Source organism: Candoia aspera, chromosome 6, assembly GCF_035149785.1.
Source record: "Candoia aspera isolate rCanAsp1 chromosome 6, rCanAsp1.hap2, whole genome shotgun sequence".
Taxonomy (NCBI): domain Eukaryota; kingdom Metazoa; phylum Chordata; class Lepidosauria; order Squamata; family Boidae; genus Candoia; species Candoia aspera.
Window position 1 is genome coordinate 45,744,658 of NC_086158.1, and position 15,456 is coordinate 45,760,113.

General features: G+C 40.8%; 1 protein-coding gene across 2 annotated transcripts in view; it reads left to right on the forward strand.

Annotated features, from left to right (window-relative positions):
• ENTPD1 (ectonucleoside triphosphate diphosphohydrolase 1) overlaps positions 1-15,456 on the forward strand; it is a 50,636-nt gene that overhangs the window by 30,375 nt on the left and 4,805 nt on the right. The window contains exons 2-7 of one of the 2 annotated variants that reach the window (XM_063306968.1): positions 5,868-5,992; positions 7,519-7,636; positions 9,757-9,907; positions 10,741-10,900; positions 11,411-11,647; positions 13,437-13,694. In XM_063306968.1, the coding sequence (XP_063163038.1) occupies positions 5,868-5,992; positions 7,519-7,636; positions 9,757-9,907; positions 10,741-10,900; positions 11,411-11,647; positions 13,437-13,694 (1,049 nt within the window). Of the gene's footprint in view, positions 1-5,867; positions 5,993-7,471; positions 7,637-9,756; positions 9,908-10,740; positions 10,901-11,410; positions 11,648-13,436; positions 13,695-15,456 lie in introns of those variants that run through there. The other variant, XM_063306969.1, reaches the window with a different exon arrangement.

Consider the following 15,456-nt stretch of genomic DNA (forward strand, 5'->3'; position numbering starts at 1 on the left):
TTAAAACATAATCGTGAATCTTTTAACATGCATTCCATCGCATTTTGCAAGGTTCTGCCCTTTCTTTCAGCAACACCATTTTGCTGAGGGGTGTACGGGTTAGAAAGAATTTGTTCTATCCCCTTTTCCACTAGGAACCTTCTGAATTTGTGAGAAAGGTATTCTCCTCCTCTATCACATTGGAGTGCAGATACAGGCCTAGGGAATTTTCCATTTGCCCATGTCACAAAACTTTTAAATTTCTCAAATGCCTCATCTTTATGTTTTAAGATGTAGATAAATGTGTATCTTGAGAAATCATCAATGATGGTCATTGCATACCTTGCTTGTCCAAGACTTGGAGCAAAAGGACCAATAATGTCAGAGTGTACAATTTCCAAAGGTCTAGTTGTAACTCTGTCACTGTGCTTACTCACAGGAGCTTTTAGTGTTTTGCATTCTTTGCAAACTACACAGTCTTAAGTATTTATTACAGGGTTTTATCTTTAGGTCAGCAGACAGCTGTGGCATTTGTGCTATATACTTGAAATTAGCATGACCAAATCTCCTGTGCATCAGGTGTACACATTGGTCATGATATGGAGTGTTGCCAACTGCAGCCTTGCAGCTTGGCTTCCTTGCATTTTGCACAATGTACAAGGAGTCTTTTAACATACCAGTAGCACACAATTTCCCATTTTTACGTATCTCACAACCATTTTTCTTAAATGTTATGATATACCCTGTTGCAGCCAATTGTGCCACAGATAAAAGGTTTGATTGTAAATTTGGCACATACAACACACCTTTTACAGTTTCTCCTAAGCAGGATAAATACAAGTCACCTTGTCCCATAATTTTGGTGACAGACCCATCAGCCAAAGATACACTTTGTCTTTCAGTTTTAGACAGTGACACAAAAGAGCTTTTACAATTACATAAATGACAACTGGCCCCAGAATCTAACACCCATACATCAGAATTACCCTTCTCAGCAACCTGTGCAATTTGGGTTGTCTGAAGAGCCTTCTTCTGTGTTGCCATTGTGTTCTTCTGCTCTGTCTTTCTACTCTTGGGTCTCATGGCACAGTCTCTTTGCAAATGTCCAGCTGAACCACAAGTGAAGCATCTCTGGCTTGCTAGCGCTGTGCCCTCAGGTTCCTTTCCCTTCTTTTCCCTCATTTTCTGGTCTTGCAGCTTTCCAGAAGAGATGGGGGGGGGGATATTTCCTCTCTCTTCTCCCATTCAGCGAGTAAGCGCTGTGTAACATACGATGGGGTGAGGTCTGTTTCAGGCATAGCCTCCAGGGTACAATTCAGCGTGTCCCACGTTTCATTTAGTGAGGACAGGAGGATATAGGATTTTGTGAGAGGTGTAAATTCCATTCCTCTCTCCTGCAACTCAACAAACAGCTGCTGAATATAATGCAGGTGCTCAGGAAGGCTATCTCCTTCTGCAAGGTAGGCTCTGTACAGCTTTTTCGTCAGAGTAACTTTACTCACTGCTGTTGCCTTTACATATAAGTCTCTCAAAGCGTCCCAAAGTTGCTTTGCAGACTGCATGCCTCACACGTGGACTAGCTGATTGTCCTCAACTCCCAAGATAATGGTGGCTCTAGCCCGCTCATCCTGTCTCAGCCATTCAGCACTGGGATTTTGGGGGTTTTGCTCACCAATTGGCAGCCAAAGATCCTCTCTGCGAAGATACATCTCCATCTTCAGGGCCCAATTCAAATAGTTGGTCTCTGATAGGCGCTCCAGAGGCATCGCTGAGGGCTGGGAGGTAGCCATGGCTTCTTCCTTCTTTTGCAAGTCACCTCAGCTGGCTTCTAAGTCCTGCAGACCGGCAGTTGCTGGAAAATCTCCAGGTGGCTCCAAAGAAAATCTTCACAGGTCTTTGCTACCTGCCTTTAAATTGTGCACGAGGTGTGGAGTTGATCTCTCTTTTCTCTCTGGGTTTTACTGGGCTGTTTTACTGGGCCCATAACCTGTTGGCAGATGCTGGGAAAGCCTTTAGCCCAGGAGAGGTCAAAAAAGTCACACACCAAGCATTTCTATAAAAATAATTTATTTACAGAAAGCAAAAAACAAAAGCAAAACATTTAAAGTACGTAGCTCCCTTTGGAGCAAGCCTTGCTGAGCTACATATCGGCAGTGAGAAAAAGAGGAAGTGAGAACAAGTCCGGGCAGGTCCTCCCCATCCCCCAGGCTATTTGCATGAAGCACGTCAGAGGAGACAATCTAATACAACCCCTTCACCTGGCCAAAATGATTTGTTACAATAGCAGTCTTAATCTATTAGTAGGAAAACCTCAACATATCTGAGATTGTTAATGTTTCCTCCAGCAATTTTAACTCCAGCCTTGGATTCCTCAAGCCCAGCTTGTTGCATGATGTGTTGTGCGTACAAGTTGAATAGGTAGGGTGAGAGTATACAGCCCTGCCGTACTCCTTTCCCAATCTTAAACCAGTCCGTTGTTCCGTGGTCTGTTCTTACCGTTGCTACTTGGTCGTTATACAGATTCTTCAGGAGGCAGACAAGATGACTTGGTATCCCCATACCACTAAGAACTTGCCACAATTTGTTGTGGTCCACACAGTCAAAGGCTTTAGAATAGTCAATAAAACAGAAATAGATGTTTTTCTGAAACTCCCTGGCTTTTTCCATTATCCAGTGGATATTGGCAATTTGGTCCCTAGTTCCTCTGCCTTTTCTAAACCCAGCTTGTACATCTGGCAATTCTCGCTCCATGAACTGCTGAAGTCTACCTTGCAGGATTTTGAGCATTACCTTACTGGCATGTGAAATGAGTGCCACTGTTCGATAGTTTGAACATTCTTTAGTGTTCCCCTTTTTTGGTATGGGGATATAAGTTGATTTTTTCCAATCTGATGGCCATTCTTGTGTTTTCCAAATTTGCTGGCATATAGTATGCATTACCTTGACAGCATCATCTTGCAAGATTTTGAACAGTTCAGCTGGGATGCCGTCGTCTCCTGCTGCCTTGTTATTAGCAATGCTTCTTAAGGCCCACTCAACCTCACTCTTCAGGATGTCTGGCTCTAACTCACTGACCACACCATCAAAGCTATCCCCGATATTGTTATCCTTCCTATACAGGTCTTCTGTATATTCTTGCCACCTTTTCTTGATCTCTTCTTCTTCTGTTAGGTCCTTGTCATCTTTGTTTTTGATCATACTTATTTTTGCCTGGAATTTACCTCCGATGTTTCTAATTTTCTGGAAGAGGTCTCTTGTCCTTCCTATTCTATTGTCTTCTTCCACTTCTGCGCATTGCTTGTTTAAAAATAATTCCTTATCTCTTCTGGCTAACCTCTGGAATTTTGCATTTAATTGGGCATATCTCCCCCTATCACTGTTGCCTTTTGCTTTCCTTCTTTCTTGGGCTACTTCTAGTGTCTCGGCAGACAGCCATTTTGCCTTCTTGGTTTTCTCTTTCTTTGGGATGTATTTTGTTGCCGCCTCCTGAACAATGTTGCGAACTTCTGTCCAGAGTTCTTCCGGGACCCTATCTACTAAGTCCAGTCCCTTAAATCGATTCTTCACCTCCACTGCATATTCCTTAGGAATATTAGTGAGCTCCTATCTAGCTGATCTGTGGGTCTTCCTTAATCTCTTTAGTCTGATCCTAAATTGTGCAATAAGAAATTCATGATCTGAACTACAGTCAGCTCCAGGTCTTGTTTTTACTGACTGTATAGATGTCCACCACCTTTGGCTGCAAAGGATGTAGTCAATCTGATTTCGGTGTTGTCCATCTGGGGAAGTCCACGTATAAAGCCGTCTCTTAGGTTGTTGGAAGAGAGTGTTTGTTATGCAGAGTGAGTTGTCTTGGCAAAATTCTATCAACCTATGTCCTGCTTTGTTTTGTTCTCCCAGGCCATGCTTACCTGTAATTCCCGGTGTCATCTGACTGCCCACCTTAGCATTCCAGTCTCCTGTGATGAAAATAACATCTCTTTTAGGCGTGTTGTCCTGTAGGTGGTGCAGATCCTCATAGAACTGCTTTACTTCAGCTTCTTCAGCATCTGTGGTTGGGGCATATATTTGGATCACTGTGATGTTAGATGGCTTGCCCTGAATTCGAATTGAGATCATTCTATCATTTTTTGGATTGTATCCAAGCACTGCTTTAGCCACTTTACTATTAATTATGAAGGCTACTCCATTTCTTCTGTGGTCCTCTTGCCCACAGTAGTAGATCTGGTGGTCATTTGAAGTGAAGTGGCCCATTCCAGTCCATTTCAGTTCACTGACACCCAAAATGTCTATCTTTAATCTTGACATCTCACCAATAACCACATCCAATTTGCCCTGGCTCATAGATCTTACATTCCAGGTTCCAATGGTGTGTTGATCCTTAGAACATCGGATTCGCCGTTCAGCACCAGCACCGTCGGCCACTAGCCGTCCTTTCGGCTTTGAGCTAGCTGCGTCATCACGTCTGGGGCTAGTTGAATGCATCCTCTGTTCCTCCCCAGTAGCATTTTGACCATCTTCCGACCTGGGGGTCTCATCTTCCGATGGTATACTGACATATCTCTGGTTGTACTGATCCATTTAGTTTTCACGGCAAGAATACTGGGGTGGGTTGCCATTACCTTCCCCAGGGATCGCATTTAGTCAGACCTCTCTGTCATGACCTTCCCGTCTTGGGTGGCCCTTCACGGTTTAGCTCATGGCATCATTGAGGTGCTCAAGCTCCAGCACCACAACAAGGTAACGATCCTTTGCTGAAGCAAATGACAGTAACATTTCATATTCTTAAAACGTTAAGATAACATTAGGTAAAACAAATTCCAGGATACTACTGTATTTACTCTAGCAAAATATTTGTTGACACTCTGTAAATCACAGTTGTTTCTCTCATTTAGTGATGAGTTTCAATGGAGGTAGACAGAAGATTTAAAGTCACCCATCTAAGGGAAGGAGGCCAAACTATAATCCTTATCCCGTAGGATCTAGATTAATTAACTATGATTGTATTGAATTGCATTTCATTTCTCATCTTAAAAGCTCGATTAGGTGGCTATTGTCATTACAGTATATTTCTGTATTAACTTTGGGACCTTAATGCCCTTTGATCCCTAGCCTAAAGCTTGGGAGACTGAATTCTCTTTTGTTATTTCTCTCCCTTTGCCAGAATCTCTAACGTAAGTGCAGTTGTTATATTCTATTGTACAAGATCTTGAACTTTGATATTTTGAGCTGCTGTACAGTGATGTCAGAGAAGTTGGCATCAAAGCAAGAAAGGGAAATAATTCTTCCCACCTTTAAACTAGAGCTCATAGAAAGATTCAAGTATGTGTGGAGTATATTAACATGAAATAATCTGGGAATAGTAAAACTGGCAACTTCAGGAAAGTAACAAAGGTCTAATAATGGCTCAAAAACACTGTATTCACTGAATATACATCAGTCCCTAAAAGACATTTTGACAGAACTGCAACCATTTCAAACTGCTGGCAACAGTATAGTGAAGCCTGAGCCAGGAAAAAGGCCAGAAATAATTTGTTTTGGAATTTTAGAACTCCAGCTGCATTGATCCAGGAATAGATATGCAGAAACCAAAAATAAAAGCACAGGAAGAAGGGATTGTGCAGCTGGGCTGTGATCTTCCCTCTAGATTAAGACAGTGGTGAGTGACAGTAAATGCCTGCAGTGCTAGACTGCAGCATCAATGGGATTGCTTTAGATCTTCTCATCTTTTTTATAGCACAGCCCAATTAGACCTGGCCCATAACTGAGGATTAACAATAAGAAATATCTGTGGAAAGGGTGTTCTTGTGCGTGGGACGTGTTGCGACATTTTGTATAGTTGTATTGTATTGTTTCTAATGCTGTTTTTTCCTTTGTTGTGATTACAGGTACCAAGCTGAGAAAATATTGTCACCTCAAATACATTATCATAGGCTTATTCTTGGTGGTGGCTCTTATTACTTTAATCGCTGTGGCTATCACACAGAATTTATCTTCCACCAGGAACAGTAAAGTAAGTTACAGAAAACTCACCTGCTGAAGCGCTATGCCTCTAATCCAGTGTTTCCCAACCTTGGCAACTTTAAGATGTGTGGACTTCAACTCCCAGAATTCTGGGAGTTGAAATCCAAACATCTTAAAGTTGTCAACATTGAGAAACACTGCTCTAATCCCATTAGATTCAAATGATGTACCGGAAGAGCCCACATGAAAACTAAAATCAGATGTGTGTTGAATGCATTTGCTGTCCCATGCCTCTTTTTGTTGGAGGCTCCAGGCAACACTAATATCTCCCTTTCTCTCCCAATAGAATCCCAAAAGGATTTCCCACAGCACAAAGAATGCTCTCAGGTCCAATATATCTTGTCCCCTGCCCATAAGTAACAGTCTTGGGCTTCCTTAGTTGTATCACTTTTAAATTAGTATTTCCCTTTTATTCTGACCATTTCCAAGGGTAGCTTCAAGGTGTACAAAATCTGTTAGGCTTTCTCCCCCATTACCTTGGAAGGAAATTTGGTATCTGAAAATGCCTGGGAATAGAGGCGATGGAGCAGGCCTGCAACTAGGGTCTGTGTCACTGGAGACAAACATGGATTCCACGCCCATTTTGGCGCCCCCCCCCCAGTGTGGCGCCCAGGGCACATGCCCTGCTTGCCCCCGCCCTAGTTGCGGCCCTGCAATGGAGGCAGGACAGGGAGCAGCAATGGGGGCAGCAGATTTCATGCCAGTATATTTTTCTGCTGGTTGAAGAATGTGTAGGTAGGATCATAATCTAGAAGTAGTTGTGGGGAGTGGCCCCAAATAGCAACAGATTTCAGGAAAGCTGCACTCAAAGCTCACAGAGGCAAAGGGTCCTTGTTTAGGTGTAAAGAAAAAAAAAATCTATATGCAGTACATGATAAAATGACACTTTTTTCTGTTTTAAGATGCAATCCCATATTGCATCCTATGTCATATCTGAGTCAGGTGGATCTTGAAGTACCATCTATGTGTTCTTATAGACCTGAACTTTCTTATATCTGATATACATGGATCTTTATTCAAGTTTAGAAATAAACAACCAGGAAACCTGGAGCATATAAAAGCCCCCATATTTGTTAATCCAAAGGAACAACTCTTTTTAGTACTCATATTTTACAGGATGCTATCATTTTCTCCTGAGATAAAGGAAATTGAAAGGAGAACAGAAGATTTGCTTTTTTAAACAAACACAGTGTTAAAGAAGTTAGCTTTTGTTTTAGGTAAAAAAACCTTCCTAAAAGTAAGCACACTTTAATGGTGGAACTAATTACCAAGGTGGGTGATGAATTCCTCTTCACTAAAGGTCTTCTGGCCAATGCTGGATAGTCATTTGTCAGGGAAATTTTTCCAGAGTAGAAGGTTGGGTTCAATAGTATAAATGCCCCCTTGCAATTGTGATTCAGTTTGTAAGAGAAATCCACTATGTGACACTGTTAGCAAAAGTACATTTTATTATCTTCTCCCAATACAGTACGCTGAAATTTACAAAGCAAAATTGTGGATTTGTCTCTCCTGCAGTATGGGATTGTGTTGGATGCTGGTTCTTCCCACACTAATGTGTATGTGTATAAATGGCCAGCTGAGAAAGAGAATAACACAGGAGTGGTACAACAGATTCATGTATGTGAAGTAGAAGGTAAGGAAATGTTTTGTAATAAATCAGCCATCTCCAAATTGCTGGCCTCCAGAGGTGTGGGACTTCAACTCCCAGAATTCCTAGCCAGTGTGACCACTGATGTTATAAGTGAGTGAAGGAGTACAGAAAATAACATGTACAAAAAAACATTAAAATGTTAAAGTTCTGTTATTTTCACTTAAAAGCGGTATCGCGTCTTTCTAGTAACCCTACTCAACTCTTGTGGAAAAACTGATTCAGAATCAACAATGGATAAAATAAATTATGGTTTAATACATAAACACCTGCTTAAGATTCTGTCTTTTAGTCCTTCAACATAATTTAAGAGTTAAGATGACTGTAGACTGCTGAATTTAAGCAGTCATGTCCATCAATTCAATGGAAGTAGTGTATATGTGAGATAGGAGAAGGGAAGGAAAAAGCACTTGCTCACTGTAGCCCTGAACAATCTTTCACTGCTGAAAAGCACCACATTAAAAATTGTAATTTGTGTTCCTTGGAGTGAATCCTAAACTATGCCAAAGGATGCAGTTTATACTCTTGCACAGACTTACTGCTATTTTCAGCTAACTTGAATCTGTGCGTGTAGATACTGACTATTCTTAGTTTGAGCTGACCATTGTTATCCTCCCTGGGAATTACCATCTTGGTTTAGCAGGAGGGCTTGATATCTTTAGTATCCCTGATAGCAATGCCATCTGGAGTAAGACTTCTTGATAGGGTCACCCTTGTCAGTAAGATCACAGAGGGAAGGTAAAGCTAAGAGTAATCCACAGCAGAAGTGATGGTAGCCGGGCTCTTCAGGCATGAGGGACACCAGTCCACTTAGGAGGAAAAACTCCAAAAGAATACCTAGAAGATAGCACTGAAAAACTACTTCTGTTATATTGGAGTAAGGAATAAGGCTAGTGAGGCAGAAACTGTTCCTAGGCTCAAAGAAACTGTTTATAGCAACATAGATCAGATATCTTTCAAAGGGTGGGATGTAAAGGTGAGGTGAAAAAGCCTAGAATTTAGACCTTTGAGTAAAATTCTGTATAAGGGCTTTGATTTCTGTGTACTGCAGTGGAGTAATATTATGTATTTATATGACTTCACTTATGTCTGCACTAAAGAGACTAATCTTTCTAAGTCATGTCTGTGTGCCTTCTGCCAAGTAGGCTAAGACCTAAAAAAGGGATTAAGTGGACAGAGTCAAGATTTACAGCCATGCCTCCTGTAAACCTTGACAGTTGCCAAGTGAATTTTAAGATGTAAATAAAGTATCTGGACACGTTTGCGTGCCAGATGATGAGTTCCCAGATTGAAAGGTGTTCCTATAGTTACTAGGGGACTATAGGTAAAAGCACCAAACTTTTCACAAGTAGATCTGGAGATGATCATGTGGCCAGACCAAAACCACAGGGAAGTCTGGTTACCAGAGGGGATGGGAGAGGGGATGGGGGGGAGTGCAGTCAAGAGGGGCAAATGATGAAAACAGCATTGCACTGCCACAGTGCAAACTCCACCCTTTTATGCTTGCATTATGATGTTGCACACACATATGAAAGGGGTAAAGCTCACACTGCAAATGCTGCTTTTATCATTTTGACAAAAACTTTTGATCCTGGGTATGCCTCTGCTGGACACTGATAGTGCCACTACTGAAAGATGAGTTTCTTATTTTACAAGGACACATTCAACTGGAGCAGGGAATGTGAGAAGCATGAAGCAAGAAAAAGCTGATATTGTCGAAAAGAAATGGAGCATACTATACCAGATGTTTTAGGAATAAGTGGACTGAAATGGACCACTTTAAATCAAATGATTATATGATATACTTTTCAAGACCATATGTAGGAATGGACACAGTGTTTGCCAAAAAAGGACATCATGAAGTATGTGCATGGTTACAGCTGAACAATAAACAGAAGTATCTCTTTTAAAATTAATGGACACCAAGTTAATGTCAATATTATTTACATAAAGGTATGCACCAACTACAGATGCAACAGTGGAAGGGGTTGGCTAATTCAGCTTTTATTTTGGAAAGAATTTGGATTACTTAGGGAAAAAAATATTTCACAGAATACCCAGCTCTGAACCAAAATATTGAAAATATTCTGCTTTTCTTCTTTCAGGTCCAGGAATCTCATCATATGCCAATGCTGTGGAAAATGCCAGTGCTCCCCTAAAGCACTGTATGGATTCAGCGAAGGAGATTGTGCCACAGGGAAAGCATCAGGAGACTCCTGTTTATCTAGGGGCAACAGCTGGCATGCGGCTGCTGAGGTACCCTATGAAATGCAGTCTGCACTCTCTCTTTTTTTTTTTTGAAAGGCTATTATCTCCTAGGGATGAGGTCAGAGAAAACAGGCTTTTAAAAGTTTATTTGGATTGGACATGATGGAAATTTTTCATCTGTTCCCCATGAGATGCTTGCATTTCACAAGCCCACTATTTGTGCATTTGGTTACATGTGAATGTATTTTAGTGTCCAACTGTATGACTAACAGGCAGTTCAGTTTAGCATGTATCTCTGCATCTGGCACGACAATGTTGCATGGATTCCGCTCTCCCATATTCTTTCGGCTTCACTGTCTTTGTGGGTTAGAATTCTTAGCTAAAAAAAGCCAGTGAGGGTGGGAAGAGAAGGTATCTCTCCATCTTTAAACTGTGATATCTAGAATTCTGCCATAAGCCACTGCTAAATTAGGATGGGCCATTGATTTAGGTACCTATTCCACAGACCACCTGCTTTCTTTCTATGCCAATGTTGCCATAGTTAATCAAGGCCTTGGAGACAAACCTTTTGGGAAGACTCTCATCTTCAGCTCATATCCAGAAAACAGATGTAGAATTGCTTGAAAGCTCTTTTTGGTGTTACATAACTCTTATTTTAAGAATACCAATATGAAAGTAACCAGGAAATGTCTGAAGGTTTTAATGGAACAGTGGGCCAGTTGTATATAAGTTTCCCTTCTTCTCCCATCTTCCAAAAATTCATGTTGGACACTAGTACTTATTTTCTGGCCATTTTCCAGAATGCATTTTCAAGAAAGAAATAAAACATGAGAACTGTCCCTGAGGAATCCTATATAATTCCCCCATCTTTCTACATACAGTTTGAAAAATAAGGATGCTGCTAGAAGGGTCCTTTCTGCAGTAGAGGAAACATTGCATATATATCCCTTCAAGTTCCAGGGTGCCAGGATTCTCAGTGGTGGTGAAGAAGGTGCCTATGGCTGGATCACCCTCAATTACTTGCTGGGCAAATTCACAGAGGTAATATGACATGTCAAAAAGGCAAATGATGGAGCAGGAATTCTGGCTTGGCTTGGATTTCTAAGAGTCTTTGTGGTCTTCTATTCAGAGCTCTAGGAGATTATTAAAATGTAATGTAAGCTAACAATTTCACAGGGTTATCATAGGGTTGGAAGGATACTGACCCCAACCCCATATTAAAGCATGACTGTTAAGAGTGCTCTCCACTTCAGCTTCAAACTCATCTAGCAAAGGGGAGCCTAGTATTTGGTAATTTGTTCCATTGCTCTTACTGTTGCAAAGTTTTCATAATATTCCATTGGAATTTGCCTTCCTAAAATTTAAGACCTTTATTCTAAGTTCTTTATTCTGGAAAATAGAAAGGGGGTAATGGCCATGTGGCTGACTATGTGATGCTACTTTCATTTTTTTTCTGAGATCTTCTGTCCTGTTGTAGCCCCCCAGATCTGGCTGTTATATCTCTCAGTCTAGCTCTGCAATTTTCTGCCATCTGTTTTGTTCTTCTTGCAGTCTATCTGGCCAAAAGTACTGGGCCATACTTTCTTCAAGAGTAGGACGACAGGAGCACTGGATCTTGGAGGAGCATCTACACAGATTACCTTTGTACCAGACCCAGATAAGATTGAATCAACAGCAGATATAGTAAACTTCCATCTCTATGGCAAGGAATACGTGGTATATACACATAGCTTCTTATGTTATGGGAAGGACCAGGCTCTTCGCCTCAAACTGTTACATGATGTTCTTGTAAGTCATGGGTATCCATCTGTTCCTCAGATGGTGTGGGATGAACCTGATACTGCTTGTTTATCCAATAGGCTTGTTTATTTTAATAATGCAGTTATATTGTAATTCCTAAGCCTTATAAAGTGGGGAAGTTTTGACTGTTCTGGAAACTTCCACCTTATCCTCAGAAAGTAAGATCTGTTAAGGATAAATGGGGAACTTTGGCCAGTGAGCCAACTCCAACTCATCAGATCAGAGAATCCAACTCACGAAACCTCAGAATTCTGACCTTGTCAACCCCCTCCCACTAGTGGTGTCCACAGGATAGGATCCAATGAAAGCAGCATCACACCATTGCCACACAAACTTCACCCTTTTTGTACATGTGTGGGATGTTACAGTATATTACAGATGGGATGGAGCTTGTGTCACAACAATACATATCTGCTTTCATCGTTTGCCCTCTCTTGAGCCACTCTGCAGATGCCTTGTCTTCTGACTGGCTGAAGCTAGTGAGAGGTGGCTGTGCTTCAGTTGCTTTACCCCTTCTCCTGTCAAACTGTGAAATAGAACATACCAGTGTGTATTCTAGGGTTTCTCAGCCAGGGTTTCGTGGAACCCTAGGGTTCCATAAGAGGTCACTAGGGGTCCTCCGGGAGATCACGATTTATTTAAAAAATTATTTCAAATTCGGGCAACTTCACATTAAAGAAGTAAGTTTCATTCTTTATTTTTAGTTTAAGAACTCTGTTAATGCATACATACAGGCCTACACATGAAACGAATATAATAATTCTGTAACTTCTGGCCTATATTTGAGCCTGAATGTGCAGAGGTTCCCCAAGGCCTGAAAAATATTTTAAGGGTTCCTCCAGGGTTAAAAAGTTGAGAAGGGCTGATATATTCTTTTGAATGCAATAGTTGTGATTGTAAGAGAAAAGCACAGCAGCAGTGTCAGAAAATATTCCTGCAGAATACTGGCCAGCTAGTTATTTTGTGAATTGGAAAAAACTGTGGATAACAACTTCTGCTGCTAATTATCCTCATAATTTTTTAGTAGCATCATAACCACATTATACCACTAAAGCAGCTTTTCCTTGTCTGATGCCATCTAAATATGTTGGTCTACAACTTCCATCATCCCAATCAGGATGGTCAAATGGTTGGATATGGACTACATTTGGAGAGTAATAAGGATGGGGAACACACGCTACAGAATCAAGAGAACATATCTTCTGCCCCTGTTGCTTTTATTACAGGGCTCAGCTCCAGTAGTAATTTGAATTTAAAGAAAAAGGCATAGAAGAACTATGATTTTATGATGTTTATTCTCGGATTAAGAGTTTAGACCTTCTTAGTCTAATATTATACCATGTTAGATCTTGAGGGTCACTTCACTATAAATATACATTTGTAGGAGCACTGCATGTGAGAATATAGTACAGTATATACATATAGGATTGTTAATTTTTCTTCCTAAAGTATTTCCTTCTTTTCATCATTCTGGGATTTGTTAAGTTTTTTTAATTCAAATATTTATATAAAAATATGTAAGGATTCAAGGGAGCAAATGTAGATTCAGTGCAGGCATTTCTTTTCTGACCTAGGCCTCACCCTGCTCCAGTCCAGGTCTGTGACTGGAGTCACACATAATGTTACATCTATATAATTTGGTTTATTTGGTTTTGGCTTAGTGTGATTTTTGTTTAATCCAACCATTGTGGGTCGTAAGCTATGGTTTATGATGTAATATGATAAGTGAATATACTGGGATTCGTGTGATTGCTGATGAATTTTTAAACTTTTTTAGTCTTCAACAACTGACAGACTCCAGGACCCATGTTTCCACCAAGGATATGCAAGGACACTTAATGTTTTTGACCTGACCACAAATCCCTGCACAGCACGTAACTTCACTGTATCATACTCTCAGATCCAAATTCAAGGTGTTGGGAATTATGAAAAATGCTTAGCAAGCATCCAGAGAATCTTTAATACTCAAGACTGTGTTTACTCCAGCTGCTCATTCAATGGCATTTTCTTGCCTGAGGTGTCTGGAGAATTTGGGGTGAGTCGGTTTAAGAAATTGACAGCTTGGCAATAGACAAAAAGATTTCCGTGATACTATTTCTTATTGTAAAAAGAACTAACCCCATTATCTTCAGCAGTAGTCTTCAACCAGGTTGGAACTGCAAGAATAGAAGCACTGACAATTCAGTCTAAACAAATCACTGAAGTCAGTGGCATCTATAACAAACTGTGAGGTTGTCAAAATGACAACATGTGCATGATGATTACATGATGATTACATACTGCCATCACAAAGTCTGGTGTGAGTTCGTAAATTGTGGCATTTGTGTGATGGCATCATTACATGAGTATTATTATTTGCTCCTGCTTGACATTCCCCAGATACAACCATGTGTTTAGTCTAAATAGCTGCCTGTTCATTTAAGGCAGTGTTTCTCAACCTTGGCGATTTGAGGATATGTGGACTTTAACTCCCAGACTGGCTGGGAATTCTGGGAGTTGAAGTCCACACATCTTAAGTTGCCAAGGTTGAGAAACACTGATTTAAGGGAAAAGTTATAAAGCAAAACCTCCCAATCCTTTTTCCAGATCAGTGTTAAGGTAGGAGACACATTCTTACCAGGGTACTATTTTAATGACTATGTTGCCACAAATATTATTTTAACTGACACTACTCAGAGTCTGCAAGTGTAGACAGGCCCACAACTAGGGTCTATGTCACCTGGGGCAAGCATGGATTCCGTGCCCATTTTGGTGCCCCCCCCCAGCGTGGAACCCAGGGCACATGCCCCGCTTGCCCCCCCTAGTTGCAGCCCTGGGTGTATTTCCACTGACAGGAAACTCCAAAACAAGATCCCAGCAGGGATTCCCTTGAAAGTCCATAGAAATGGCATATCTGTTTCCAACAGTAAAGAGCTGAAATCTTGGTAGAGTCATTTTCCAACCTTTTGCCCTGTTCAGCATGAGCTAGCAGAGCTTTGGAAGTGGCAGATGATTCATCACTCTAGATCCATCACTCTGCTCCCTTCCACCCTGAATGTTGCTGCTCTGACTACCATTGTACCAAAGTACAATGTTTATCATACAAAGTATAAATGTTCTAGTGATCTGTCAGTAAATAGTAATTTCAGTAGAGCAGTTCAGCAAAATCATGGAATAATTTTGCAATGTGGAATGATCTAGGCACTAAGAGAAAATACCTGTTGGCATGAAGCACTAGGAGCACCCGCTGGGTTGTTGTTCTTCTTTCATATAGTACTGAATTGGAGCTCCCAGCCATGAACAGAAGAAGCATAGCTCAGTGGCAGAGTCCCTACCTATTTGCAGGTGGAAAGTCTCACACACACTCTCTGTCACCTGTATTACAAAGGACAGGCAGCAGGTGATGCTGAAGACTTCTGCTCAAGGCCCTGGAGAGGTGTGAGTCAGAATGATTGGCTGAGTTTGCACAACACTCTTAACAGACTAAAATAGGGTAGATAGCTTATGGTCTGGCACCTTGCATCCTGTGTAAACCAGGTCTTCATATATCATAATATGGTTTATTTGTTTGGCCATATCATATTACATGAATGCAGCAACTGTGTTTTGTTCACCCAGGTTTAACATTAGTGTGCTGTTTGAATCAAATCATTGAGAACAGACAATTGAGAGCTAGATGAATAAATAATTTGAACAATATTTGTTCAGAAACTTTACCTTCTTTATGCTAAAGACTGCTGATAGCAATATTTTATTTTTATTTATTTATTTATGAAATTTATAGGGTACCTCAATCTGTTATGACTCTGGGTGGCTTA